At 61.8% G+C, this 25,196-nt stretch overlaps 2 protein-coding genes across 5 annotated transcripts in view; one reads left to right on the top strand and one right to left on the bottom strand.

Annotated features, from left to right (window-relative positions):
* PITPNM2 (phosphatidylinositol transfer protein membrane associated 2) overlaps window positions 1-17,769 on the top strand; it is a 119,798-nt gene extending 102,029 nt beyond the window's left edge. The window contains exons 8-26 of the mRNA XM_040987090.1: window positions 361-456; window positions 3,008-3,112; window positions 3,292-3,362; window positions 5,260-5,507; window positions 5,822-6,011; window positions 6,146-6,265; window positions 6,928-7,145; window positions 7,397-7,575; window positions 9,373-9,543; window positions 10,941-11,105; window positions 11,528-11,689; window positions 12,282-12,430; window positions 12,779-12,895; window positions 13,476-13,592; window positions 13,674-13,822; window positions 13,902-14,051; window positions 14,517-14,700; window positions 14,793-14,921; window positions 15,020-17,769. Of these exons, the coding sequence (XP_040843024.1) occupies window positions 361-456; window positions 3,008-3,112; window positions 3,292-3,362; window positions 5,260-5,507; window positions 5,822-6,011; window positions 6,146-6,265; window positions 6,928-7,145; window positions 7,397-7,575; window positions 9,373-9,543; window positions 10,941-11,105; window positions 11,528-11,689; window positions 12,282-12,430; window positions 12,779-12,895; window positions 13,476-13,592; window positions 13,674-13,822; window positions 13,902-14,051; window positions 14,517-14,700; window positions 14,793-14,921; window positions 15,020-15,343 (3,044 nt within the window). The 3' untranslated portion in view covers window positions 15,344-17,769. The remainder of the gene's footprint in view (window positions 1-360; window positions 457-3,007; window positions 3,113-3,291; window positions 3,363-5,259; window positions 5,508-5,821; window positions 6,012-6,145; window positions 6,266-6,927; window positions 7,146-7,396; window positions 7,576-9,372; window positions 9,544-10,940; window positions 11,106-11,527; window positions 11,690-12,281; window positions 12,431-12,778; window positions 12,896-13,475; window positions 13,593-13,673; window positions 13,823-13,901; window positions 14,052-14,516; window positions 14,701-14,792; window positions 14,922-15,019) is intronic.
* A 1,017-nt stretch (window positions 17,770-18,786) lies between these two features.
* OGFOD2 (2-oxoglutarate and iron dependent oxygenase domain containing 2) lies at window positions 18,787-23,059 on the bottom strand. 4 transcript variants are annotated; one of them, XM_040987088.1, is made up of 8 exons: window positions 22,802-23,059; window positions 22,646-22,702; window positions 22,080-22,193; window positions 21,894-21,993; window positions 21,341-21,468; window positions 20,847-21,104; window positions 19,068-19,203; window positions 18,787-18,833 (listed from the first exon to the last, which is right to left on the bottom strand). In XM_040987088.1, exons 1-7 carry the CDS (start codon window positions 22,931-22,933, stop codon window positions 19,081-19,083), a joined length of 912 nt encoding a protein of 303 aa, XP_040843022.1. In that variant the 5' UTR covers window positions 22,934-23,059; the 3' UTR covers window positions 18,787-18,833; window positions 19,068-19,080. The 4 variants fall into 4 exon arrangements, with proteins under 4 accessions (XP_040843022.1, XP_040843020.1, XP_040843019.1 ...); XM_040987086.1 differs by lacking the exon at window positions 18,787-18,833 and adding an exon at window positions 18,886-18,978 and having other exon boundaries at window positions 19,064-19,203; XM_040987085.1 differs by lacking the exons at window positions 18,787-18,833; window positions 19,068-19,203 and adding an exon at window positions 20,449-20,753.
* Window positions 23,060-25,196: the final 2,137 nt, after the last annotated feature.

Raw genomic sequence — 25,196 nt, 5'->3', positions numbered from 1 at the left:
CCCCGCTGGCCCCACAGTGCCATGGCTACCAATGTGCTGTGCCACAGCCAAGCCGAAGGAGTTTTCCTATGGTCAGGCCCAGGCCAGGAGCCCAGGAGTGGACCAGACCCACTCTAGTATGCATCCCAGGCCTACGCCTTCTGTCCCTGCTGTCCTTCCCTTCCCCCTGTGACCAGGCATCCAAAGAGAGTGGGAGGGGGCAGCTCCCGGATATCTAGGAGCCCCTCTTCCTACCGTGAACCCTGGCAGCGCCCCCGTCACTGCCCCAGCTCCTCGTCTCATGCCTGCCTGAGGTGGCTGGGCCCAGGGCCGGGCTCCTGCCTGCAGCCTTGGTAGTCAGCCTGGGGCTCTGTCTTGCAGCAAGTCCTTCTCACCACAGCATCTCGGAGTGGAGGATGCAGAGCATCGCCAGGGACTCAGATGAGAGCTCAGACGACGAGTTCTTTGATGCCCATGGTAGGTTCTGGGTTGAGGGAGACCTGCCCGACGGCTAGTGCTTCCTTCTCTGTATGGTTCCTCAGGGCACAGTGCAATGTTAAGGCTTGGGGGCCTAGGAGAGGAGACCAAGTTAGTAGGAGCCCGGCCTTAGGCCTACCCACCCCGATTTGCTGTGGGCCTGGCAGTGGGGGTTCTGCTCTCTTGAAATCCCTAAAACAGACACAGTGAGGCCAGAACTTTGTTCCACAGTGAGTTTGTTTCTGTAAGTTTTCTTTTTTCCTTTTAAAAAAAGGATTTATTTATTTAAAAGATAGAGTTACAGAGACAAAGGAATAAAGGGAGAGAGAATCTTCCATCCACTTGTTCACTCCTCAAATAGGGCTGGGCCTGGCCACAGCAACGAGCCTGACATTTCCTCTGGGTCTCCCACGTGGGTGCAGGGGCCCAGGCACTTGGGCCATCTTCTGCTGCTTTCCCAGCTGCATCAGCAAGGAGCTGGATCAGAGGTGAAGCAGCTGGGACTCAAACCAGCACTCATACGGGATGCCAGTGTCACCAGCAGAAACTTAACCCACTGCACCAGGACAGCGGCCCCCTAACTTTTTTTTTTCAGAGTTAAATTAATGCGAATCTATGTAGCTGCTTCTGAAAATGCAATAAACAAAATTTATGAAGAGCCCGTTTCCTTTCCCACCAACCCTCAGACCAGCTCAGTGAACATGCAGATTGGTAAGTTTCCCGGGCTGTGACCCTCACAAGTCAGACGCCAGCAGGTTGGACAGCACAGGGCGAAGGGTCGCTCTGCAGGGTGCTGGCTAAGCCGGCCCCAGCTCACACACAGAAAGGGCCAGGGAAGCCAGCGTGTGGCCCGTGAGTCCCCATGTCCCACATCACAGTACCTGGTATAATCCTTGGCTCCCAACGCGAACCTCCTGCTAACGTGCATCCTTGGAGCGGCAGTGGTGTCTAAATAAAAGAAAGGGGTGTCTGCCACCCTGGCAGCAGACCTACCTTGTGGGCATCTGAGGAACAAGCTGACAGATGCGAGCTATCTGTGTGTGTGTGTGTATCGGCCTCTCAATGAGGTAAATAGTTTTTAAAAGAAAAGAGGATGAGGACTCATTCTAGGAGCCAGCGGTGGGGTGTGGGCAGGCCCAGAGCCTCTCACACCACCCCCAAGGCCTGGGGGATTGAGGAGCCACACGCACCCAGACTCTTGGCTCATAGCTGGCTGCCCCTAATTGGACAGCCAGGAAAGAGGTAGCAGGCATCCCTTAGCCAGCCTCTACTGCAGGGGCCTTGTCGACGGTGGGTCACCCTCCCAGCTGCTCTGTGTTCTAGACAAGAGGAAAATAGACATTAATGTAGAAGTTGCTGAAGAGAGACAAAGCTGGAGATGCCCTCAGTGGCAGAGTCCTGGCAGGGGTGACCAGGGGTTCATCCTCAGGTCCAGCCTGAATGGTTTCTGGGTGGAAATCCCAGAGAAGCAGAAATGAGTTCTGGCTGTAGTTTCTGGTCAGGGGCAGATGATTGGCCCGGTCGCTAAGACACCAGTTCCCAGACCATGTGGGTTCACGTTCTGGCTCGAGCCTCTGACCCCAGCTTCCTGCTGCAGCTGGCCCCAGGAGGTAGCAGGGACGCCTCAAGTCATTGAGTCCCTGCCATCCACATGGCAAGTCCAGGAGGAGGTGACAGCTCCCAGCTTTGGCCTAGCCCAGCCCCAAGCATCGCAGGCATCTGGGGAGGAGAAAGATCAGGATCAGCAGGCATTAAGTAGTAAAGCAACAGAAGCCTTCTGTCCACACACTAGAACATGGTTCAGCCACGGACAGGAACAAAGCCTTGGCTCATGCTTCAGTGCAGATGAACCCTGAAAGCATCATGCCAAGGTGGAGGCCCACAGAGCCCCTTGGTAAGAGTGTTACAGTCCACACTCGGCAGGTGGAGGCCCACAGAGCTCCATGGCAAGACTCCATTCCAGTCCACACTCAGCAGGCTTCTCAGGTGCCACGTGTGAGGGGAAGGACGTGTAAGCACGGAACATGTGTAGACACCTTCCTTGTCACTAGTGCCTAAGCTACACAGCATAACCAGAGGCTAAGCCGCCCCGATTCCACGGCAGAGAGCCTGGGCCGCGTCCCAGCTCTACCCCTGATTCCGGCTTCCTGCTCCTGTGCATGCTGGGAGTCAGCTGGCCTGACTTAGGGACGTGAGTACCTGACACCTGCCTGGAAGAACTGGATTGCGTTCCTGGCTCCTTGCATTGGCCTGGCCTAGCCAGGACTGTTACAGATATAGGAGTGAACAGCAGATAAAAGCTCGCTCTCTCTTTTCCTTCTTCCCCTTTTCTTTCTCCCTCTCCCTTCTTTCCCCAAAATAAAGTTTAAAAATAAAGCAAGGAAGCATAACAGTTATTTATATATTATCTATGTTGTATTAAATGTTACCACAAAGAGGTAGCTCAGTGTGTCCAGAGGGATGTGCAGAGCCCAGCACAGAGCAAGCACAGAGTCTTCAGGGGTGCACCAGGCCCCATAAAGTATCCCTTCTCCCCTTGTTCCGCCTCCAGAGGACCTGTCCGACTCCGAGGAAATGTTCCCCAAGGACATCACCAAATGGAGTTCCAATGACCTCATGGACAAAATTGAGAGCCCCGAACCGGAGGACAGCCAGGGTAATGTGCCCGGGAGCTGCAAGGCCAAGCCACAGGACAACCTCGGCTCCTTTCTGACCCCAGTTCCACACAACACTGGGTATCCAGGGGGTCCCCCACGTTGTGGTCCCAGCCTCAGCACAGCTGGCCCCTGACCTGCCGGCTGCCCCGCGGCTCACAGCAGTGCTTCTACATTACAGCTGGCCTCTACCGCCAGAGTGGCCCTGAGTTCAGGGTGGCCTCCAGCGTGGAACAACTGAACATCATTGAGGTGGGTGCCTGGTGCTGGGTCCCTACACCTGCCAGGACAGGGTTCAGAGGCATGGTCCCTGGGGGCTATGGCCCCACATCCACAGCTGGCTAGGATGCTCAGAGAGTCCTGGGACCTCCTTTCCTTGCTGCACTGCCCAGAGGGCACTGGTCAACCCTTCCCAACCCACCCCTGTGTCCCTCAGAAACAGAGATCCCAGGAAGCCTCCCTGGAAGTCCCCTGCCCAAGCGCAGCCCCTGGGGAAGTAAGATGAGAAACTTGTAAATTCCAGATCAAAAATAAGGTCTCCAGCTTGTGTTCAGCCTACCTGCTTTCCCTGGAGAGAAACACACGGAAGGAAAGGAAGCAGAAGTCACACGGCCCTGGGTGGGGGGCAGGGAAGGGGACTCAGTGTGTTCAATAAAGCTCTGCGGTAGCACCTGCACACACTTCAGGTATGCGCACGCGTTCAGTGCACACAGCGCTGACAGCCCCAGGGGAGGGCTGGTCAGGAGCCTGGGACTTGGGATCTGCCTCCTGAGCACTGCCAGTCAAAGCCAGATACCTTTACATGCAATTAGCACACTGTGAGTTAGGAAAGCTGTACCTGAAGCTTGGCAGGGCAGGGGCCGCTGATCAGGGCTGCAGTTTTGGCTGCTATAAGCCCCTCACCTCCCTGAGTCGGGGCAGCCCTTGCCCACCAAGCCCAGTGGGTCCTTTAGCTCTTCCAGCCCGGCTTTGCCCCAGCCTGTGCATTCAGCACTGGGCAGGCTCCACAGGGCACAGGTGTCAGCCCCCCCAGGCCCCTGTGGAGGAAAGCTGAGGCCCTGTGATCCAGGGCCTGTCGCCTCTCTCTGTCCCACATCCAACATGGCTGATAGGTCCCTCTGTTTCTCAGCTACCCTAAGCCTTCTGTGATTCTGGCCCATTCCCTACCCGTCCTACTCGGAGCCTCATCAGCCCCTGAGCCCTGCCCCTGTCCTGCCCACCTTTCCCAATACTGAGTTCTATCATTTGGTGAGCAGCTCAAAGCCAGCTGATGCCACTGCAGGTGCTCTGGGCAGCCTTAGCCTCTTTGCTCAGTTTCCTTCCCTGATCCCTCAAGCCTCGGACATGTTAGCACGTACCCACCAATGACCAGGGAGGCAGGAGAAGGGCCCTGGGCACAGGGTCACAGCTCTGGCAGGACATGTGCTGAGCCAAGGAACCGCAGGTCGTAGCCGCCTGACCAACAATGGAGCCTGGTGATGTTAGGCCAGCCCCTAAGTCTCCGTCCTCGCCTCACTTATCACTTAAATGGCCTGGACTCCAGGCATGGCTTAGAAGTTCAGGGTTCCATTCTGATCTCACAAGCAGGTCTGGCCAGTAAGAAGGTGAGATTATGACCCCGTATAATTAGGTCTACAGACCCAGGCAGCCCTGCCAACTCTGAAGCACTAGGGCCCTGCCTCTGTCAGCACATTTCTGCTCCTGGTGTCAAGAGTCTGAGGGCCCAGGGAGGAGGCCCTCTGCAGTTGAGGGGGGCTTGGCATTGCAGGCAGAATGGCTGAGGGTATTACGTTCCCAGTTCAAGCAGGCAGGCAGGTCTCAGAGCCAGGCCAGGATGAGCCTTCTTCTCTCCAAGCCAGAAGCCCTAGAGCCACCATCCAGTCTTCCTCTGGGAAAAAGCATTTGCTTTGGAAGCACAGCCTCCCCGACCCCGGCCCCCTTCAACACAACCACTGTGTCCTCTGGCCCCCGGCCAGGCCGTCAGGGAAAGAAAGCACCACCCCAGCCTCCCAGCCCTGCCAGGAGCCCCGGAGAGAAGTGACAGCAGCCGGACCCCAGGCTTCACAGCTGAGTCATAAAAACTGGGCCAAGGCAGAGCACAGTCCCTGCGCAGCTGACACTCTCCTCCACCCCTACCCCTGCCACGCAGGATGAAATCAGCCAGCCGCTGGCCACACCGCCCTCCAAGATCCACGTGCTGCTGCTGGTGCTGCATGGAGGCACCATCCTGGACACGGGCATGAGCGACCCCAGCTCCAAACAGGGAGACACCAACACCATCGCCAACGTGTTCGACACAGTCATGCGTGTGCACTACCCCAGCGCCCTGGGCCACCTGGCCATCCGCCTGGTGCCCTGTCCACCTGTCTGCTCCGACGCCTTCGCCCTCGTCTCCAAGTGAGTGCTGGTTGCTTACTGGCACCCGTCTTGGGTCTGGGCAGCCAGTGGGAAGTTTCCCCTCCCACACCTGCATCTCACCCTGCCAGTGTTGGGACCCCTATCCTGCCATCCAGATCTGCCCACCAGCCCCCTCTTGTCCTGAGTCCATCATACAGGCACGCTGGCCTGCTCTGAGGTGCAGGTCTCCCAGGAAAGGCCTAGGGACAGGCAGCTCAGTCCGCTGTGCCGCACAGTCTGGGGCTGAGAGACGGACAGCCCTCTGGGCTGAGCCGAGGCAGCCCATGTGCTCCTGACTGGCTCTTCGCCCCCAGTCTCAGCCCCTACAGCCACGATGAGAGCTGTCTCTCCAGCAGCCAGGACCACATCCCCCTGGCTGCCTTGCCTCTGCTGGCCACCTCCTCACCCCAGTACCAGGAGGCAGTGGCCACGGTGATCCAGCGGGCCAACCTGGCCTACAGGGACTTCATCAAGTCCCAGGAGGGTGTGACCTTCAATGGACAGGTGAGTCATGGGGTCAGGAGGGGGAGGGGAGGGTCACGATGCGGGGCTAACCTGAGGCCAGGGGCCAACTTGGCTCTGCCTTCGCCCTGCCAGGGGGACAAACGCTTAGATCACTGGGCCTTGCACCCCTGCAGGTCTGCCTGATTGGGGACTGTGTCGGGGGCGTCCTGGCATTTGATGCCTTATGCTACAGCAGTCAGCCAGTGTCTGAGAGCCAGAGCAGCAGCCGCCGGGGCAGTGTGGCCAGCGTGCAGGTATGCAGACTTCTGCCAACGCCTACCCTCTCCCACATACCACATTGGGTGGCTGCCGCTGTGCTGGGAGGGTCCCAAGCCATTACCATGCCCCCTGCTCCACCTGATCAGAGCATCCAGAGACCCAGGGGCAAGCTGGCTTGAACACTGCCCAGCTGAGCTCTGTTTATGCAGCTGCACTGAGTCCTGGCCTCCCGTGCAAGGACAGGAGAAGTGCAGGGGAGGACAGGGACAAGGGGAGTAAGGGTGACCAGCTCATCTATGAGGGCAGTCCCCAACCCACTGGTTCACAAAGGACCTGGAGCAACTGCATCAGTTTCTCAGAATCCTCTCCCCTCCTCTAAATAAGACAGGAAGAACTTGGGCTTCTTCGACACAGGCATCCAAGCTCAGGAGCTCACTCAGCTGCCTGCGCAGCGAACCAGGAACTACAATTCCAGAGAGTGGCTTCTGGTCCTCAGAGAAGCAGGACCAGGGGACCCCGTCCATTTCCCAGCAGGGAATGAAGACCCTGAGTCCTCCTAGGGCAGAGTCAGGGCTTCCCCACCCCTGCCTTCGGCTTGGGCAGTGGTCCACTGGACCTAGAGGCAGCTTCCAGGACACACTGGAAGGGCCAGGGCCATGCTCCCCCGGCAGTGAGCCCGCTCTACGGGTTGTTGCAGGATGCGGACTTGCTGTCCCCGGGCATCCTGGTGAGCACAGCACCCTGCCCCAGCGGCAGCTCCAGCCTGGAGAGCAGCCGGCACCTGAGTCGTAGCAACGTCGACATCCCACACAGCAATGGCGCTGAGGACTCCAGGAAGCAGCTGCCCCGCAAGCGGAGTGACTCCTCCACCTACGAGCTGGACACCATCCAGCAACACCAGGCCTTCCTGTCCAGGTGGGCACAGCCGGCGGGGCTGCGGGTGCCGACTCCGGGGCCCACTCCAGGTGAGGGAGGAGGCTACAGGAGGATGGACAGCTCAGAGCTGGAGAAGTCAGGTGGGCTCTGTGGAGAGGCTGGGCCCTGCCATTGCCAAAAGTGTCCTGGCAGCTGCACTGGGTCCAGCCTGTCTTTCCTGAGCCTGGGGTTCCAGAAGGCCTGCCCCCTGAGCAGGGCCATGGCAGTGACCTCGGGCACCGCCATTCCAGCCTCCACGCCAGCGTGCTGAGGAGCGAGCCCAGTGCCCGCCGCTCGAGCAGCTCCACCGTGCTGGACAGCGCGGGGACGCTGAGCAAGTTTGACTTTGAGGTTGCTGATCTCTTCCTGTTCGGATGCCCACTGGGGCTGGTTCTGGCCTTGAGGAAGACAGTCATCCCTGCCCTGGATGGTGAGAGCCCTGCGGGAGCTGGGCGTTGGGTGGTGGGTGGCTGGAGGAGGGGTGGTCTCAGGAGACCCCTGTCATAGGGCTGTGGTCACGTCCCCGGGGCCCTCACAGCAGCAGCATCCTGGCTGTTCTCCTTTGCTCCTGTCCAAGCCACTTGGGCCCCCAGTACCTGTTGTTGCATCGCCTGGGAGCCCAAGGACCCTTCACAAGAAGCTGGGCCCCCACAAGGTCGGCTGGGACAGGACCAGTCCCAGGCACAATAGCTCCCTGCCCTCTGCTCCCCAACACACACTCAGGGTGAGATGTGAATCAAGACTGCCCCAAAGCCCCTGGGAGCCTTGAAGAGCCGGAACCTAGCTGCTCAGTGTCTGGGAGGCAGCACTGTGGGCTGAGCCTCCCCCAGGTCCTGTCCTGCACCCCTGGAGTCGGGCGGTGCAGCTCTGGGGAGCACAGGACTATGAGTGGAAGTGAGCTAAGAGAGGCGTAGGCACTAGCTGAGAGCAGGGGAGGGGTGGTGTGAGGTTAACAACACAGACCCCAGACTCGGCCACCAAGTAGGTGCAGCCTCCCCGCCCAGGCAGTGTGACACTGCCATCAAGACGCTGCTGCCCCCTGAACTATCTACGAAGCGGCCCACCCAGGTGCACCCACCCTCAGGGGCAGCATATGTGGCCATATCATTTGTAATCATCTAAGTCTAGAACCAACTTTAGCACCCATCCAGGAGAGAGAGGCTGGTTAGAAAAAAAAAAAAGTCCCCTTCAGACAGTGGAATGCCCTGAGCTCCATGCAGATGGGAAGGACTCTGGCGGCCTGTGCTTGGGGAGGGGGGCCACAGCCAGCGTGTCCCTGTCCGTGAGCAACAGCTGAGACTGTGAGGGCGCCTGGCTTCAATGCCTGACTCAACTCAAAAAACAAACAAAGAAAAAAACCTCTTTACTGGAAAGGCAGAGTTACAGAGAGAAATAAGAGACAATCTTATACTCACTGTTCACTCCACAGTATCCACAACAGCTGGGGCTGGTCCAGGCGGAAGCCAGGAGCCCAGAACTCCATCCAGGTCTCCTACATGGGTACCAGAGCCTAAAGAGTTGGGCCACCCACTGCTGCTTTCCCAGGCACATTAACGGGGCTGGATGGGAAGTGGAGCAATTGGGATTGAACCGATGCACCCATACAGGATGTTAGTGGCACAGTTTAGCCCGTTGTTCTGCAACACCAGCCTCTCTGGCTCCACTCTTGACTCTAGTTTCCTGCTGATGTTGTTCTTGGAGGAACAGTGGGCAATGGTTCAAGCGCTTGGGTCACTATGACCCGCATGCAATCTCTGGCTGCTGGCTTTGGCCCAGCCGCATCCTGGCTGTTGGGGACTTTGAGAACATGGGCATGCTCATATTTCTCTCTCTCTCTTTCTAAGTCAATAGAATTAAGTATATAGATGAAAGTGAGGCATAATGAGGTTTAGAATGTCCAGTGTATACTTAACGTTCTGTCATCTCCCTAACAACTCTGGGCAATGATTGAAAGAGCAGGTCCATTTTCCGGGTGAGAAGCCTCCCCAATGAGCCAGGTGGGAGTGGCCAGCCAAGGCAGGGAGCACCGTGGGCAAGGGTGACCATTCCAGGACTCCCAAGTCAAAGGCAGCCTCCTAGGCTGGCTCCTGCTGCTGAAAGCACTGTGCTGCCAGTGGGTAGGCACTGTTACAAAGAATGTCCAGGACATCAGAGGGACAGTGACCTAAGCAGACCCCAGAGGTAGCGACACCCCAAAGCTCTGAGCCAGCCCGTTCTCCCCACCCAGTTTTCCAGCTGCGGCCAGCCTGCCAGCAAGTCTACAACCTCTTTCACCCAGCGGACCCCTCAGCCTCCCGCCTGGAGCCACTGTTGGAGCGCCGGTTCCATGCCCTGCCGCCGCTTAGCATCCCCCGCTACCAGCGCTACCCGCTGGGGGACGGTTGCTCCACACTGCTGGGTGAGCGGCCCACAGCCCCACTTGGGACGGGTGAGAGCTGACCACCCGCCCCTCTGTCCTCCAAGGCAGGGTGACCCCATGGCGTTGCCTGAGCTCTGGCTTGTCCCTAAGTGGGAGGAGCACGGGGCACAGGGTATGGGGCAGGAGTGCGAGGGCATCCATCCTGCTCCTCCCATCTTTCCGAGAGCACAGGTTGCCTTTGGTGGGGTGGGGGAGAACGGGACCAGATGCCACCTCCCCCACAATCACTCCAGCCTCCCACCCGACAGCAACCCGCTAACTCCCCAGGACAGGACAGCACCAGCCAGGACCCCCGTCATGGCAGACGGTCACCCCGAAGCTGAGGGTGGGGAGGCAGAGGCAGGGGACGTGGCAGTGGGTCTGGGCTGAAGCACAGGCAAGGGCCTCCCTGGAGCCACCCTACCCTGCGTGTATCCCAGCGTCTTGTCTGTCCCAGTCCCCGAGGAACCGGCGTCCATGTTGCACCTGTGAGACGGCCCACAGGAGTGTCTGTTCTTGTCCTCTGTTCTCTCCCATCTGCCTCTAGTCGAAACCGTGCAGAGAAACCCCGAGCTGGTCCTGGAGGGCGGCCCCCTGGCCCCTCTCCCCCACGGGGATGGCTTCCTGGAAACCAGTATCCCCGTTCCCGCGCTCACCGGGCAAGACGGGCCACGCCAGAGCCCGGGCTGTGCTGAGTGTGTGTAACTCCCACTGGTGATGTCTGCTTCGCTGGCTCAGGGACCCCCACCCCACGCACATGCACACATGCCCTCTTTGGCCACTCGGAATTGGTAGGACCTTGGTGACAAGGACAGTGACCAGGCAGGCAGATCTCAGGGAACTGGCCTGGATGCACAGCACCCCAGCACCCTCTGTGAGGCTAGGGTGAGGCAGTGAGCCAGCCCGGGCCCACCCTGCACCTGGAGACGTCTTGGGTCCCAACAAGGGACGGGGTCCCCTAGGTCCTGCTCCTTCCCTCCCCCAGCCACACCCATCTCCCAGGACTGGCTCTGCCCTGGCCTCATTCCTGCCCAGGGAACCTGGTTAGAACCCTCAGTGCCTGCTCTTGACCCTGGCCTCTCCACGCAGCCTGTGAGCGAGGGATAAAGCTGCTCCCAGGCCCCTGTGGTGGTCAGTTGCCTCAATCCCAGGGAGCAGCCAGCACTGCTGCCCCCTGGGCAGGTGGAGAAGCTGAGAGTAGAAGGCGGTGGCCAGGAGGTTGGAAGCCCAGCATCTTGCCCCTGCCCTTTGTGCCTGTCTGCGTGCTGTCTGTTCTCCCTGCCTTGGCCCTGGTGTGGCTCCTCCCAGCCTAGGTGCATGCTAGACCCCAGCACACCAGCTGCCGGAGGCTGGGCTGGGCTGGTCTCACTGAGCCCCTGGTCCCTGTCCACCTGCAGCCGATGCCCTCCAGGCCCACAACACAGTCTTCCAAGAGCACGTGGCCCCCTCCTCACCCAGCACAGCCCCCGCAGGTCGTGGCTTCCGGCGGGCCAGTGAGATCAGCATCGCCAGCCAGGTTTCCGGCATGGCCGAGAGCTACACAGCATCCAGCATCGCTCAGAGTAAGTTCCATGTCCTCCTCACCTGCCACACTGCTTCCCCCACCCACCCCACCCTTGCCCGGTGTCTATGGGACAGGCTGTGTGTCTGGCAGGATGTGGGTAAAGGACAGGGGTGCTTGCCAAGCACCTCACAGCACCAGGTTGGCAGTGTTGGCAGTGCCCACGTTGGGAGACACAGCCTTATCAGGAGGGCTCCAGGAGCTGGCTCAGCCTCTTGTGGGTCCTTCCCACTGGGAAGCCTCCAACAGCAAGAAGCGCAGCACAGACCAACTCCCATTCTGTGCTGGCGGTCCAGCAGTCATGTCCTTGTTTGAGGGGAACCCTGTCTTCCATGACCCCAGGACTCCTAGCTCTCTCCGTGGCAGGAGCGGTGGCCCTCAGTGTGGCTGAGCCGTCCCCCCCTCCTTGTTCTTGCTTCTCAGAGGCCCCTGTGTCGCTCAGCCACACCCCCAGCGTCAGGCGCCTGTCCCTGCTTGCCCTGCCCTCCCAACCCCCAACCACCCCCAGGCCCCACCCTCGGGCCAGGCAGGCCAGCCCCAGCCTGGAGAAGCCCCCCCACCTCCCTGACTGGAACATCGAAGAAGGTACTGACCTCCACTCACACCCTCCCCTCTAACTTGGGTCACTCAGTGCTTCCAGGCACGCCTCATCAACTCACGGCCAGTCCCTGCCCACTCAAACCCATGCTGAGGTCCTGCAGGGAGCTGGGACATCTGGGGAGGGAGCCGGAGTGGTTGCCACTGGCTGAGGGTCAGGGGTCCCTGTAGAACTGGAGAGTCCGTGGGAGGACCAAGGAAGCTACAGAGCATCCTACCCCATAACATGGACTGCAGGCAGAACTCAGAGAGAGAAAAGAGGTGGTTCACCAGACACCTCCACCCTCCGTATTCCTAACCAACTGTCCTGCTGCTTCCAGGGCTGGCCGGGGCAGCCCCTTTGCTGGGGAGCACTGAGGGAGGGCCACAGCCACACAGGGACAGCTCCTGCCACCACAGCCAGCCAACCTGTCCTGGCCTCTCTACCCCCATCCCTGCTTTCCTCTGCCGCCTGCCTGTGGGAAGCTTTGCTTTAGTTGAAGTTGAAGCTGAATGGGCCTGGGTCTGGGCCTGGGTGGCCCTTGTGGGGAGGGGGGTCCTGCCCAGGTGCCCACATAGTCACAGCTCCTCCTCCCGGCAGTCGCTGCCAAGTGGTGGGGCCAAAAGCGGATCGACTACGCCCTGTACTGCCCCGATGCCCTCACAGCCTTCCCCACCGTGGCCCTGCCCCACCTCTTCCACGCCAGCTACTGGGAGTCAACAGATGTGGTCTCCTTCCTGCTGAGACAGGTACCTGGGGGTCCTACCACTGTAACACCCAAGCCTCCACCGAGGGCCCCAACATGACCTCATTTCATAGATGAGGGGATGGTGGAGGGCCCCTGCCCCCGCCACCCAGCAGACCTCACTGTCAGCCTGACAGAGGAGCCCTTGCCCTGGCTCAAGTTCTGGCTCCAGGATGTTGGGATGATGGGATGGGGGAGGTGGGGGGGAAGGGTGGGAGGAGATTGGGAGAGGGAGCAGGTGAGAGCTATGGGGGTTCAGTGGTGTCCCCTTGTGCTGGCTTCTGGGGTCTGCCAGCATGAGCAGCTCCAGGCTTGAGCCTGCCCCATAGCCTCCATCCCACTCTCGGCCCAGGTCATGAGGCATGACAATCCCAGTGTCTTGGAGCTGGATGGCAAAGAGGTGTCAGTCTTCACGCCCTCAAAGCCCAGAGAGAAGTGGCAGCGCAAGAGAACCCACGTGAAGCTGCGGGTGAGGGGTCCTCCAGGCCTGGGCCTGGCACTGCTATCCTGTTGCCTGTTCCTCTGCTTGTCTGAAAGGCAGAGCAACAGAGAGAGATCCTGCACCTGCTTCATTCCCTAAATGGCTGTAATGAGCAGGGCTGGTCCAGGCAGAAACCAGGTGCCAGGAACTCCATCCTGATATCCCACAGTGGTGACAGGGGACAATGTATTTGGGGCCATCTTCTGCTATCTTCTTAGGCATGTTAGCACAAAGAGCTGGATAGGAAGTGGAGCAGCTGGAACTTGCTCCAGCACTCCATTATGGGATGCCTCCACAGTGCCATGCACAGGAACCATGCCCTTACTCCCTCATCCTGTTACAGATGAGAACTCCTGGTGCCCGGGAGGCAGGCTGGTTGTGGGTCCCACACGGTCCTGAGAGGGTGCATGGCAGCTTCGTCACTTCTCCACAGCCAGGCAGTCACACGCCTCAATAGGACAGGAGCTGGACCTGGATCTGGACTCACGGGAACCTGAGCTCAGCCCAGCAGGTCCCAGGCATCCCCTACCCCAGCCCTAATTGCCTGTGCTCCACCTCTCCCACCCAGAACGTGGCAGCCAACCACCGGATCAATGATGCCATCGCCAATGAGGATGGCCCCCAGGTGGTGACAGGCCGGTTCATGTATGGGCCCCTGGACATGGTGACCCTCACTGGGGAGAAGGTAGGGACATAGGGCCCCAGGGAGTTCCCTGCCTCCCTCTGGCTGCAGCACAGCCCATGACCGGCCTGCCTGGATCCCCAGGTGGATGTGCACATCATGACACAACCGCCCTCGGGTGAGTGGCTGTACCTGGACACACTGGTGACCAACAGCAGCGGACGTGTCTCCTACACCATCCCCGAGACACACCGCCTAGGCGTGGGTGTCTACCCCATCAAGATGGTGGTCAGGTATGCCCTCCACTCGGTACACTGGAGGGTGGAAGGAGGAGCCATGTCTGGTTCTGACCCCCAGTGTCCTGCTGCCCAGGGGGGACCACACCTTTGCCGACAGCTACATCACTGTGCTGCCCAAGGGCACGGAGTTCGTGGTCTTCAGCATCGATGGCTCCTTTGCTGCCAGCGTGTCCATCATGGGCAGTGACCCCAAAGTGCGGGCCGGGGCTGTGGATGTGGTACGGTGAGTGGCTTTGGTAGCACAATGGGACTGCCAACTGGTGGGTGGGCTCAGGAGCAAGAGCCTCCTGCAGGCCAGGTGTGTGGGGTGGTGAGGATGCACAGGGGGACACTGGAGGCCCCTCTGTGCCTGGTGAGGACCCATTGGGGGACACTGGAGGCCCCTCTGTGCCTGATGAGGACCCACTGAGGCACTGGAGGTCCCTCTGTGCTTGTGAGGACCTTCAGAGAGACACTGGAGGCCCCTATGGGCAGGTTCCCTGCTCACCTGGAGTGGAGAGGGTGGCTGTTAGGTCCCTAAGAGGACCATGTACCTGGCCAAGTGCAAACCCCCATGACAGTTAACCATGGCCTACCTCACTGCCATGGCCAGCATTGCCACTGCTGTCAGAAATACAACCCATGTGGGGACTGGCCGGGCAGGACGTAGGAAAGCCCTTGGGACACCAGGCCCTCCTCTCCCCCACAGGCACTGGCAGGACCTGGGCTACCTCATCATCTATGTGACGGGCCGACCCGACATGCAGAAGCAGCGGGTGGTGGCATGGCTGGCCCAGCACAACTTCCCCCATGGCGTGGTGTCCTTCTGCGACGGCCTGGTGCACGATCCGCTGCGGCACAAAGCCAACTTCTTGAAGCTGCTCATCTCTGAGGTGGGGTCCCAGGGCTTGAGGGCTGGGCAAGGGGCAGCAGTAGAGGTGGGCTGGGGGCACCATGCCCACCCCCACACTGGTCTTGTCCACAGCTCCACCTGCGTGTGCACGCGGCCTATGGCTCCACTAAGGATGTGGCGGTCTACAGCTCCATCAGCCTGTCGCCCATGCAGATCTACATCGTGGGCCGGCCCACCAAGAAGCTGCAGCAGCAGTGCCAGGTGAGCGGGCAGGAGGGCAGGGACCCAGGCAGACAGCTGGCTCCAGAGTTCTGCCCACTTCACGACAACCCACCCTGCTCACTGCTCCTCCCCTGCAGTTCATCACGGACGGCTATGCAGCCCACCTGGCCCAGCTCAAGTACAACCACCGGGCACGGCCAGCCCGCAACACAGCCACCAGGGTGGCACTGCGCAAGGGCAGCTTTGGCCTGCCTGGCCAAGGCGACTTCCTGCGCTCCCGGAACCACTTGTTGCGTACTATCTCAGCCCAGCCCGGTGGGGCCAGCCACCGACATGAGCGGACGCAGAGCCAGGCAGACAGCGAGCAGCGGGGCCAGCGCAGCATGAGCATGGCAGCCAGCTGCTGGGGCCGCACCATGGCCGGCCGGCTCGAGCCAGCGACAACTGCGGGCCCCAAGTAGAGCACGTCGGTGAGGCGCTGCGGCCCCCACGGTGCCAGGGTGCAGACACAGGCCAGGAGCTTGCCCAGGGCCCCCATGGAGGACACAGGCCACACCACACAGTCCTCCCAGCCCTGCCTCCTTTTCTCGGGTTCAAGGACAGCCAGCCCTAGGATGACCAGGGAGGACCAGGGCTCCTCACTCAAGACTGGCCTGGCCTGGGAGGCACCTCCAGCCCTGCATTGACCTCCAGCACCTGGTGCCAGGTGTGGGCCCGGCTCCAGTCTGCCACCTCCTTGTCCTCCGATTCACCCTCCCTCCACCACTCCCCAACACCCAGTAACGGCTCCAGCTGGGGCACAGCTTGGTTCTTGTTGACACAAGTCACTCAACTGTTCAACCTCATGGATTTTGCACTGGATTCTGAGAGCAGAGACCTAACACCACCTCTGGCTGTAGACTTCTTGACATGCATGAAAGCTGTGCATGAAAACGCCTCCGTCTATACGGGCACGGGACCGACTGCCCTGCGGAATGTTCCAGTGCAGTGGGCCCTCACGTGAGCAGGAGAGAAAGGCCATATCTTCATTTATGCAGCCCCACCTGGCTGCCCAGACCCCTGGCCACGGTGAGCCTACCTACCAGGAGCCTGGTCCAGATGTGGACCTGCTGGCATTCCGAAGCCCTGGGCGCAGCCCAGTCCTGGGCCACAGGGTCTGGCTGGGCCTACCCTCCTCGTCCTTGCCCTGCCAGTGGCTGAGGCCCCATGCCGCAGCCCTCTGACCGGCCCGCCAGCGTTTCTACCGCCTTTTTACGTCTCAGTCTGATTTCTATGAGGTTTTTTAAATGAGCAACCCTTGGCTGCTTCCTTTTCTTAACTCTTTCAGTCCCAAACGCAGCCCCTCCACACAACACCCAGCACTGTGACCAAGTCCAGCCTGGTTCTGGGTCCTGGGGAACCCTAGAGTGTGGGCTCCCTGCCTCACCCATTCCCCTGTAACCCCAATGGGTTTCTACTCTGAGGTGGGTGGGTGGGGAGACATACCCCTAGATCTTTTTAATGCCAGTTCACATTCAATGCTGAAGCCAAGAAGCCACAGCTCGCTTGGTTAGCCCAAGGGTGGGCAGCAAAAACTCAATCTCCCCCTGGCAAGGAGCTTGGCATCCACCCCCCTCCAGCACCAGGGACCAGGCTGTCCCCACCCCAGACGCTGCCATCAGCCTGGTCCTGCCCTCGGGCTCCCAGGGGCGGTGCACAGAAGGGCCATCCCTTCCCCGTGTGTAGATATGTACAGTCCCCGGAACGTGTAAATGTTGTGCAGAAGGTCTATACAGAGGGAGAGTTATTTATTTTGTGCAGAGAAAGCCGCCTGGAGGGCAGGAGCCTTCAGGGTTTGTTCCTATTTAAGATGTTGCGTTCTGTTGTTTCAAGCCTGGACTACTCTATGGACCAATTTCCCATGTAACTGTTGCAGTAAAAGTGCAATACATATGCGCCCCACTCCCACAGGAGGCACCCCACTCCCACAAGAGGCACCCCACTCCCACAGGAGGTGCCGGCCCGACAATCACCACCCTGCTGAAGGCCTGTGGCCAGCACCTCCTCCTCCCCCAGTGTTGCCTGCTGCCTCGGTGACCAGCCATCCAGAGAAGCACCTGCAAGTCTCAGCCGCCTGCAATAAAGGCCCAGGAGGCTGCCCAGTGTGAGAAGGCCCTGCAGGCACTGGGGTGGGCTGTCCCCAGGAGCCACCACCCGCCCCGCCCCGGCTCTGTGCTCCCCGCCTGCCCACTCGGCCGCAGCCATGCCAAGGACAACAGCAATAGTTTCTGGGCCTCTCCCAGTGGCCCTCAGCCATAGACGGTGAGGGGCAGCCCACCCTCCCCACTTAAGTCTTTTCTGTATCCAGGTCTGCTTGCTGCCGCCCTTAAGATTCTTTCTGGCACATTCTCTCGAGGAAGCACCCATTTCTCAGAAACAGAGAGGGAGGGCAGAGTCCTTGAAAAATACCAAAAATGTTTACAGCGCCGGGTGCCGAGCCTTGGCGTTCGGCCCGGCCAGTCATAACCAAAGGGTAAGGCAGGCCTAGCTGACTGCCACCCCACCCCTGGCCTGTTAGAGTAGAAGCCTTAGCCCCACTCCCACCTGCACCCTGAACCCCACATCTAACCACCTGTCCCCTCCAACCTTGAAGGGGGGAGTCGGCAGAGATCCTGCCGCTTCCTGGCTCGTCTGAACTGCCACCCACTTGTCTGCAGCCTCCCTGTTGGCCCCGCTGTGTGAGTGTGTGTGTGTGTGTGTGTGTGTGTGTGTGTGTGTGTGACAAAGAGCGCAAGCGCAGTGTCCTGCCCTCACCCTGCCCATCCCCGTGGTCCCCACGTCCTTGCGCCTCAGTGTGTTCTGTATCATGTCACTGTCTGTTACACCAATTAAAGGAGCAGAAGGCTTCCCTGGGGTCTCATGACTGCACTGCGCTACAGGCATGGCAGGGGAGGCGGGGCGGGCAGCAATGCCAGCAGGGCACAGTGCAGGGCTCCCTAGCAGCCGCCACAGGGATGCTGGCTGGCCTGGGATTGCACCGGTAGCACCTTGTCCCCAGGCGTCTCCAGCTCAGGATTTCAGCCGGGGAGAGCGGGGACAGGGGAGCAGGGGGACATCCATGCCATCCCCAAAGGTCCGACGGCAGTTTTCTCCAGCAGTTAAGTGGCGCCTGCCCCACCTACCCATCACACAAAAACGAGACAAGCAGTTCCAGCCAGGACACGTTTACTGTCAGGGACCCATCCTCCAGCTAGATAGTGGCCCCTCAAGCCTGCATCCGGGCAGTGGGGCCAGCGGGGCCTTCAAGGAAGCAGCCCAGCTCGCATCTGGAAGGCCAGGCCGTCCCCTCGCGTGGCTTGCTGGGAAGGAAAACGGGCAGGGGAGGGGTATCAGGGCAGCGCTGGGGCTGGCCCGGGGGCACAGGGGGGCAGCACCAACCTTGTTGATCTCTCTGTGCCGCTCTTTGGTGACGATCTCCTCCAGGACCTCGCCATCTCCCTTGATGAGCCTGAGGGCGGGGTGGGGGCCGTCAGCCAGCTCAGCCACAGCTCACAGCAGGCCTGAGACACAGGGGATGCCCTTAGGGACACAGAGCGGCCCGGTGCCTCTCCACAGGTGCCCTCACCTGGTGCGCCCGGTCTCGGGGTCCAGCACCCTGCGGATGACGCTCTGCCGTGCGTCCCACTCCTCCTTGGTCATGGGCTTCATGGCCTGGATGCGGGACTTCTGCTCGTCTGTCAGCACTGCAGGGAGAGACAGGGAGTTGGGGGCGCCCTGGGCAGGGAGGCGGCATCGTCTTCCCACAGGCCAGGCCGCCCCATACCTGGGCCATCCCCAGCCGCACGGTGCCACTGGTCCAGCGAGGGCCCAGGCAGGGCCTCGGCCGACTGCGCCTCCAACTTCTTCAGCTGCTTCTTCCTCCTCCTCCTCTTCTTCCTCTTCTTGTGCTTCCCCCGCTTCTTCCGGCCCCGGCTCGAGGAAGAGGAGGACGAGGAAGAGCAGGACGACGAGCTGGATGAGCTGGAAGAGGTGGACGAGCTGGAGGAGGACGAGCCGCGGCGTGGTCTCCGCTCTGCCTTGTGCTTGCTTCTCCCTGGGAGTCTGGAGGAAGGAGAAGCTGGAGAAGAAGAGACAGCTGCAGGGTGCGACCCCAGGCCCGCTCTCCAGCTGCTCTCCTGGCCCTCTCCCCCATGGGTCCTTACCCGCCACACTGGTGCACTCAGCCCTGCTTCGGGACCCAGAGGAGCTGTCCTTCTTCCTCTTCTTCTTCGCCCCTCGTCCCCGAGACCGACTGCGACTCCTCGATCGCTTGCGGGAACCCATGTGAGCCATGGTGAGCGGGCTGCGAGGGGCAGAGGGCTCAGCAGCTGCTCTCCCTGGAACCTGTCCTCCAAGTCCCTTTAAGGGCCCCGCCCCGTCCTCACACTCACCCCCACCCAGGGTCCCCATCCCCACTCACCCCTGAGGGTCCCTGTCCCTGTGCTCACCACCCCAGGGTCCCCATCGCTGGCTCACCCCCAGGGTCCCTGTTTCCGCACTCACCCCCACCCCAGGGTCCCTGTGCCACACTCACCTCCCCACCCCAGGGTCCTCATCCCCGCACTTACCCCTGAGGGTCTCCGTCCCCCCACTCACCCCTTGGGTCCCCGACCCCGTGCTCACCCCCACCCCAGGGTCCCCATTCCACGCTCACCCCCCCGCCAGGGTCCTTGTTTCTGTGCTCATCCCCGCAGGGTCCCCGGCCCCGCGCTCACCCCCAGGATCCGCATCCTTACATTCACCCCCACCCCAGGGTCCCCGGCCCCGCGCTCACCCCCAGGATCCGCATCCTTACACTCACCCCCACCCCAGGGTCCCCGGCCCCGCGCTCACCCCCAGGGTCCCCATCTCCGCGCTCACCCACCCCAGGGTCCGGGCAGCTCCGCTCCCGCCGCCACAGCCGAGCAGCCCGTTCCCACAGCACGCCTGCGCTTCCGGCCTGGGCGGTGCCGGGGAGGCCTTCCGGCTGGAAAGCCAAGCCCTGGCACTTTGGGTCCGGGAGACAGAGGTTCCGCGCCCAGCTCGTCAGGTAGCGGTCCCAGAACACCCCAGCCCCCGAGCACCCCAGCTCCCCAGCTCCCGAGCACCCCAGCTCCTGAACACCCCAGCCCCCGAGCACCCCAGCTCCCCAGCTCCCGAGCACCCCAGCTCCCGAGCACCCCAGCCCCCGAACACCCCAGCTCCCCAGCTCCCAAGCACTCTAGCCCCCGAGCACCCCAGCCCCCGAGCACCCCAGCTCCCGAGCACCCCAGCCCCCGAACACCCCAGCTCCCCAGCTCCCAAGCACTCTAGCCCCCGAGCACCCCAGCTCCCGAACACCCCAGCCCCCCCCCGAGCACCCCAGCCCCCCGAGCACCCCGCACCTTACACCCGCCCCGTCGCTCCCTCAGCCCCAGGCGCCCTCGCCGGCAAGGCAGCGGCCGCCAGCCCGGGGCCTCTCCGTCTCCCCACAGCTCTTCCAGGACCCGAGGCGGGCGGCCACAGCCACGGCCTCGCCCAGCTCCGGACCGGGACGGCCGCCCCACAAAGACGCAGAGCCGGTTCGAGATGGTTCGCGGTGCCCGGTAGGCCGGGCGCTTTATTTCCGCCTGCTCAGGTCAGCGCGCACACGTCCAGCGTGGCGGGCTCGTCGCGCGTGAAGCCGTCGCCGAAGTCCTCGGCGTCCGCCAGCTCGGGCGGGCGGCGGCACATGGGGCACCGGCGGTTGCGCACGGCCGAGGCCCGCAGCCAGACGACCAGGTTCCAGCGCTCGCCGCTGCCCAGCGGCCGGGCTCCGTGCAGCTGCGCGCCGCGGTGCAGCAGCCCCTGGCCCACCACGTGCTGCACCTCCAGGGGCTCCGGGCCGGCGGGCGCCTGCAGGGGCAGCGGGGCTCAGGGCTGGCCGGCCACGGGAGGGGGCCTGCCCGGCCACGGGAGGGGGCCTGCCCGCCGGGCGCCCACGCTCACCTCCGCCAGCTCCCCGAAGTACAGGGCGCCCCCGGTGAAGTCCTTGCCCAGGGCCACGTTGAGGGTGAGCTCGGCGTTGTCGTAGTGGCAGCCCAGCTCGCGGTCCTGGCCCAGGGCGTACTTGACCACGAAGGCGCGGTGGCTGTCCAGCCGGCCCCCGCCGCACTCCGGGTACAGCAGGGCCGTCAGCGGCTGCAGGAAGCGCTCCCGCAGCGGCGTGACGAGCGGCTCGTCCAGGCCCAGCTCCCGCAGCAGCACCTGGGAGGGGGGCCGTGGGTCAGCTGCTGACCAGTGGGGCCCCTAAAGCCGGGAAGAGGAGAGGGACGGGGGACAGGGCTTCCCACCCAGGGCATCCCTGAGTACCAACACCAGCCCCGCCCCCAGGGCTAAGCCCCGCCCCCAGGCCAGAGCCCCGCCTCCCAGGATTAAGCCCCGCCTCCCGGGCTGATGCTCGCCTCCCAGGGCCAAGCAGTCCAGCCCCCGCCAGGCCTCACCCCGTAGTTGTTCATGCTGTTGGGCCTGCCCTTCGGCAAGTCCGACTGCTCGAAGTGCTCCAGCTCCTGCAGCAGGGCTCGGCAGAACGGCGCGGCCAACACGGGCACCCGGTAGATGCGCTTCCTCTCTGGGGAAGGAGAGGTGCTCGGTGGGCGGGGAGCCGTGCAGAGGGGCCTGGGCAGCTCCCCCATTTGCACCAGCGGCAGTGTGTGCCCCGCTGGCCATCTCGCTCCTCCCCCAGGTCAGGCCGCTGTATCCGGCCACCGAGCCAACTTAAGGCTCTGACTGCACGGCCTCCCCAGATCTGCACTCCAACGCTTCAGTTGGTGTGTGCTTTCCAGCCAGGCCCTGGGCAGAGGCTGGGGGGAGTGGAAACCGGAACACCTCTTGACTCAGCTGTCTCTGCCTTGGCGTCCTGGGGGAGGAGCCCGCTGTCCCAGGCCTGCAGACCCTGTGGGCAGGCACAAGTGACTCCCAGGGGGCCCCCTGGATCTTCCAGCTCCTGCTGGTTTCGTTTGTCCTAACCTACATTCCCCAGCCCCAAGACCTCACCCGACACAGTGTCCAGCCGCTGGAGAAGGCCCTCCAGGTTGGCGCCTGGGGAGGCACTGTACCGGACTGCAGCCAGAAACTCAGGTGCCAGAGAGGCCTCCTGGAGGGCAGAGGGAACACAGCCGTGAGCTCAGGGTGCTGCCCTCCCGGCAGGCGCTCCCCTGACCCGGGCACCCTGCCTGGCACCTGCAGCAGATTGTAGACATCAGGCCGAGCTGGTTGGTAGCGGCTGGAGATGAGGGCTTTCCTGACAGCAGACTCCTGTGCCTGCCGCCGGCGCCGTTCCACCTCCTGCTGGAGCTGGGGGCAAGGATGTGGGGGAGTGGACCCCCGGAAAGTCACATCAGGTCCCCTATATGTTGGCTGCAGGGGGTTCTGCTAGAAGCCCCCAACCAGGCTGCAATGAGGGCCCCTGGGCCACTCCGGTAGGGGAATGCAGTGACATGCTGGGGTCCCATAGAAGAAGGAGTGCCCCCCTCTACCAACCAGCCACAACCTCCCCAGAGAGTGGGATGCTGCTGGGGGCGGGGCAGCCTCAGTCCCACCTACTGAGGGGCCTTGGGCAAGTGGCTCCTGCCTCCCAGGTGAGGGTGTGAGACCCCGGGGGTGGCGAGGGGGAGGTGGGCACCCAGGGCAGGTGCTGGAAGCCGGGGTCCTGTGGGTGTCAGACCCCGGGGTGGCAAGGGGGAAGTGGGCACCGCAGAGGCAGGTGCTGGACGCGCCTGAGGCCACAGAGAGGCGCTGGACGTTACCTCGGCCAACAGCTGCCGGAAGTCCTCGGCGTCCACACAGCCCCGGCCGCGCAGCACCTGCGGACAGCGAGCGTGTCCGGCTTCGCCGAGCACCGAGCGGGACTCCCGGCACCCCTTCTCCCGCCGGGGCTAACGGTCCGCCCGCTGGCCTCTCACCGCGCCGTAGTCCCGGCGCAGCTGCTGCTCGTCCTGGAAGCGCACGTGCAGCCGGTAGCGCGCCACGTACAGGTTCTCGGTGCAGAAGCAGGTGCAGCAGCAGAAGCGTCGCCGGGGCCCCGGCGCGGCCATAACGTCCGCCCCGGCAGCCCCCGCCGGGGGACGCCCCCGGACAGCACGGGAGCCGCCCGATCCTGAGGTCAGCAGCGGTCCAGGTCTGTCCTGCTGTGCCCCCCGGAGTGTCTCAGAGAAAGCGCTCCGTCTTGGCGGACTTCCGGTAGCGGTGCCCCGAGGCTACAGAACCCGGAGGGGGCGGGCGGTGGGCGTGGTCTGTGCGGGGCGTGGTCTGTGGCGGCCACGCCCTCCGGCTGGGCTCCGTTCAAGTTCAGCGCAGCCCAAACCTGAGTTGACTGTACTTGGTGTACCTGGGGCCCTCCATGGGAGAGGCCAAGGGGGCGCCGACACCACCCTCCTCCGGCTCCCTCCCCTGGCCGTGCAACCCCTAGTCCCAGATCGGCAAAACGGAGGTGCGGCCGCCCAGGCTGGCGTGGCCAAGCCGAGACAGTGTTTAAACCGTACGGTTGTCTTATAGCCTGGCCAGTTGGAGAAGGACCCATTTCCCCAGCTCCCTGCCTGTCCCTCTCCAGAGGGCGCAGGTGCAGCTGTGTCCCGTCCCACTCACCTGCTTCAGTCCCTCCTGCACACTGGTTTGCAACATGAGTAAGTTGTGCTTATGAGATGTGAATGCGCTCCCTGTGGGCTGCTCCTCCGGCATGCAGTGTCCCTGCACCCTGCTTGAATTCACAGCAAACCACCACCCCGCACCAGTGCAGTCCCAGCCGGCACCCACGTGTCTGCCGGCTGCTCGGGGGTTGTTACCCTCAATTGGTGGATGAGAAAGCCGAGGCTGCTGGGGTCGCAAGCCTGGTGGAGGGCAGAGCAGTGTTCCCTCTCCACCATTACCCACCTTTCAAGGGTGATCGCTCCCCTTGCACCCCGAGAGTCGCAGCATGTCATGTCTGTGTGATAGTCACAGTCAGGTGGCACAGGACCCCCAAGAACGTGGGATGCTGAGTCATTTGTGAGCGGAGCCACCTCACAGCATCCTGCACGTGTAGCATCCTGCCCGTGTAGCTGCAGCGCGTGCTCTATCCCCACCACACCGTGCTCCCTGGGTAGAGCCTCCCGGAGCCGAGTGACCGTTCTGTGGAAACTCGTTCACGTGTGTGGTGAGCACATGTAACAGCATGGACCATCCAGGTCGCTGTCAGTTCTCAGAGCAGGCGCATGTCCACAGCAGGAAGTGCAAGTGAGTCCTGCGCTTTCCCAGCACTGTGCATCTGGCCACATCCCACCTTCAGTGGACAGTCCCACCCCAGCCCAGCACCGACCCCCAGGCCATAGCTGGCACCCGGCTCGCCCTTGGAGCTGGCGAGTCTGCGGCTGCTGACGGGGAGCGCTTGACACACCTGCGCCCATCTTGCCGCGCCAGCCCCACAAGCACGTGTGTTCCTGCCCGTTTTTGCCAGCTCCCATGGAGGTGCCAGATGCCCCCCAAGTGTAGACAGTGTCTATAGGCGTGGCAAGTCCAGCCAGGAATAGGCGATGTGAGGGGTAGCTCCCCATGCGTGTTTCTGGGTGGCCGCTCAGTGCAGGCCGTCAGGAATGGGGCCACAGTACACTCCCACAGGAAGCTGGTTCTGCACTTGACGCACACCAGGAAGTGCCTATAGCAAAGGAGTGTTGAATCTGTTGAGTCTTGTCAGAGACTACTGGGCTGCCTTCCCAGGTAACCACGCCTCCGCAGTCCCAGCTAGAGTGGGGGAGAGCTCCTGGGGCTGCACAGCCTGCTATTCCAGACTGGTAACACTGTACTTGGCAATTGGGAGTGTCTCCTGCTCACACTTGCATCTCCTTGATGACTGGGGAGGGGAGAATTTTCCATATGTTGACCTGTTGTCTGCATGTCTTTTTCTTTTTAATCGTTACAGTTATTACATAATTTATTTTTCTAATTTAGCACATGTGCTATTATTATTTTAAAGATTTTTTTTTTATTGGAAAGGCAGGTCAGATTTATGGAGTGAAGGAGAGACAAAGATCTCCCAGCTGCTAATTTACTCCCCAAGCGGCTGCAATGACCAGAGCTGATTCGAAGCCAGAAGCCAGAAGATTCCTCCAGGTCTCCCACGCGGGTGCAGGGTCCCAAGGCTTTGGGCCGTCCTCGACTGCTTTCCAGGCCACAAGCAGCAAGCTGGAAGGAAAGGAGCAGCCAGGATCAGAACCAGTGCCTATATGGGATCCTGGCATGGGCAAGGTGAGGACTTTAGCCACTAGGCTTCTGTGCCAGGCCCTATTTATTGCTTTCTTAGGAAGGTAAAGTGTCAGGGAGACA

This window comes from Ochotona curzoniae, unplaced genomic scaffold, assembly GCF_017591425.1.
Source record: "Ochotona curzoniae isolate NIBS_2020 unplaced genomic scaffold, NIBS_Ocur_1.0 contig_46, whole genome shotgun sequence".
NCBI lineage: Eukaryota > Metazoa > Chordata > Mammalia > Lagomorpha > Ochotonidae > Ochotona > Ochotona curzoniae.
This window is presented reverse-complemented; position numbering and strand designations above follow the sequence as displayed.

Coding starts and splice junctions, on each gene's coding strand:
- OGFOD2 (XM_040987085.1), bottom strand. CDS start 22,933: ATGGCCGCGCCGGGGCCCCGGCGACGCTTCTGCTGCTGCACCTGCTTC. Junction 22,194..22,645: donor TCCGGCAGCTGTTGGCCGAG/GTAACGTCCAGC, acceptor CCTTGCCCCCAG/CTCCAGCAGGAGGTGGAACG. Junction 21,994..22,079: donor ATGTCTACAATCTGCTGCAG/GTGCCAGGCAGG, acceptor TCTGCCCTCCAG/GAGGCCTCTCTGGCACCTGA.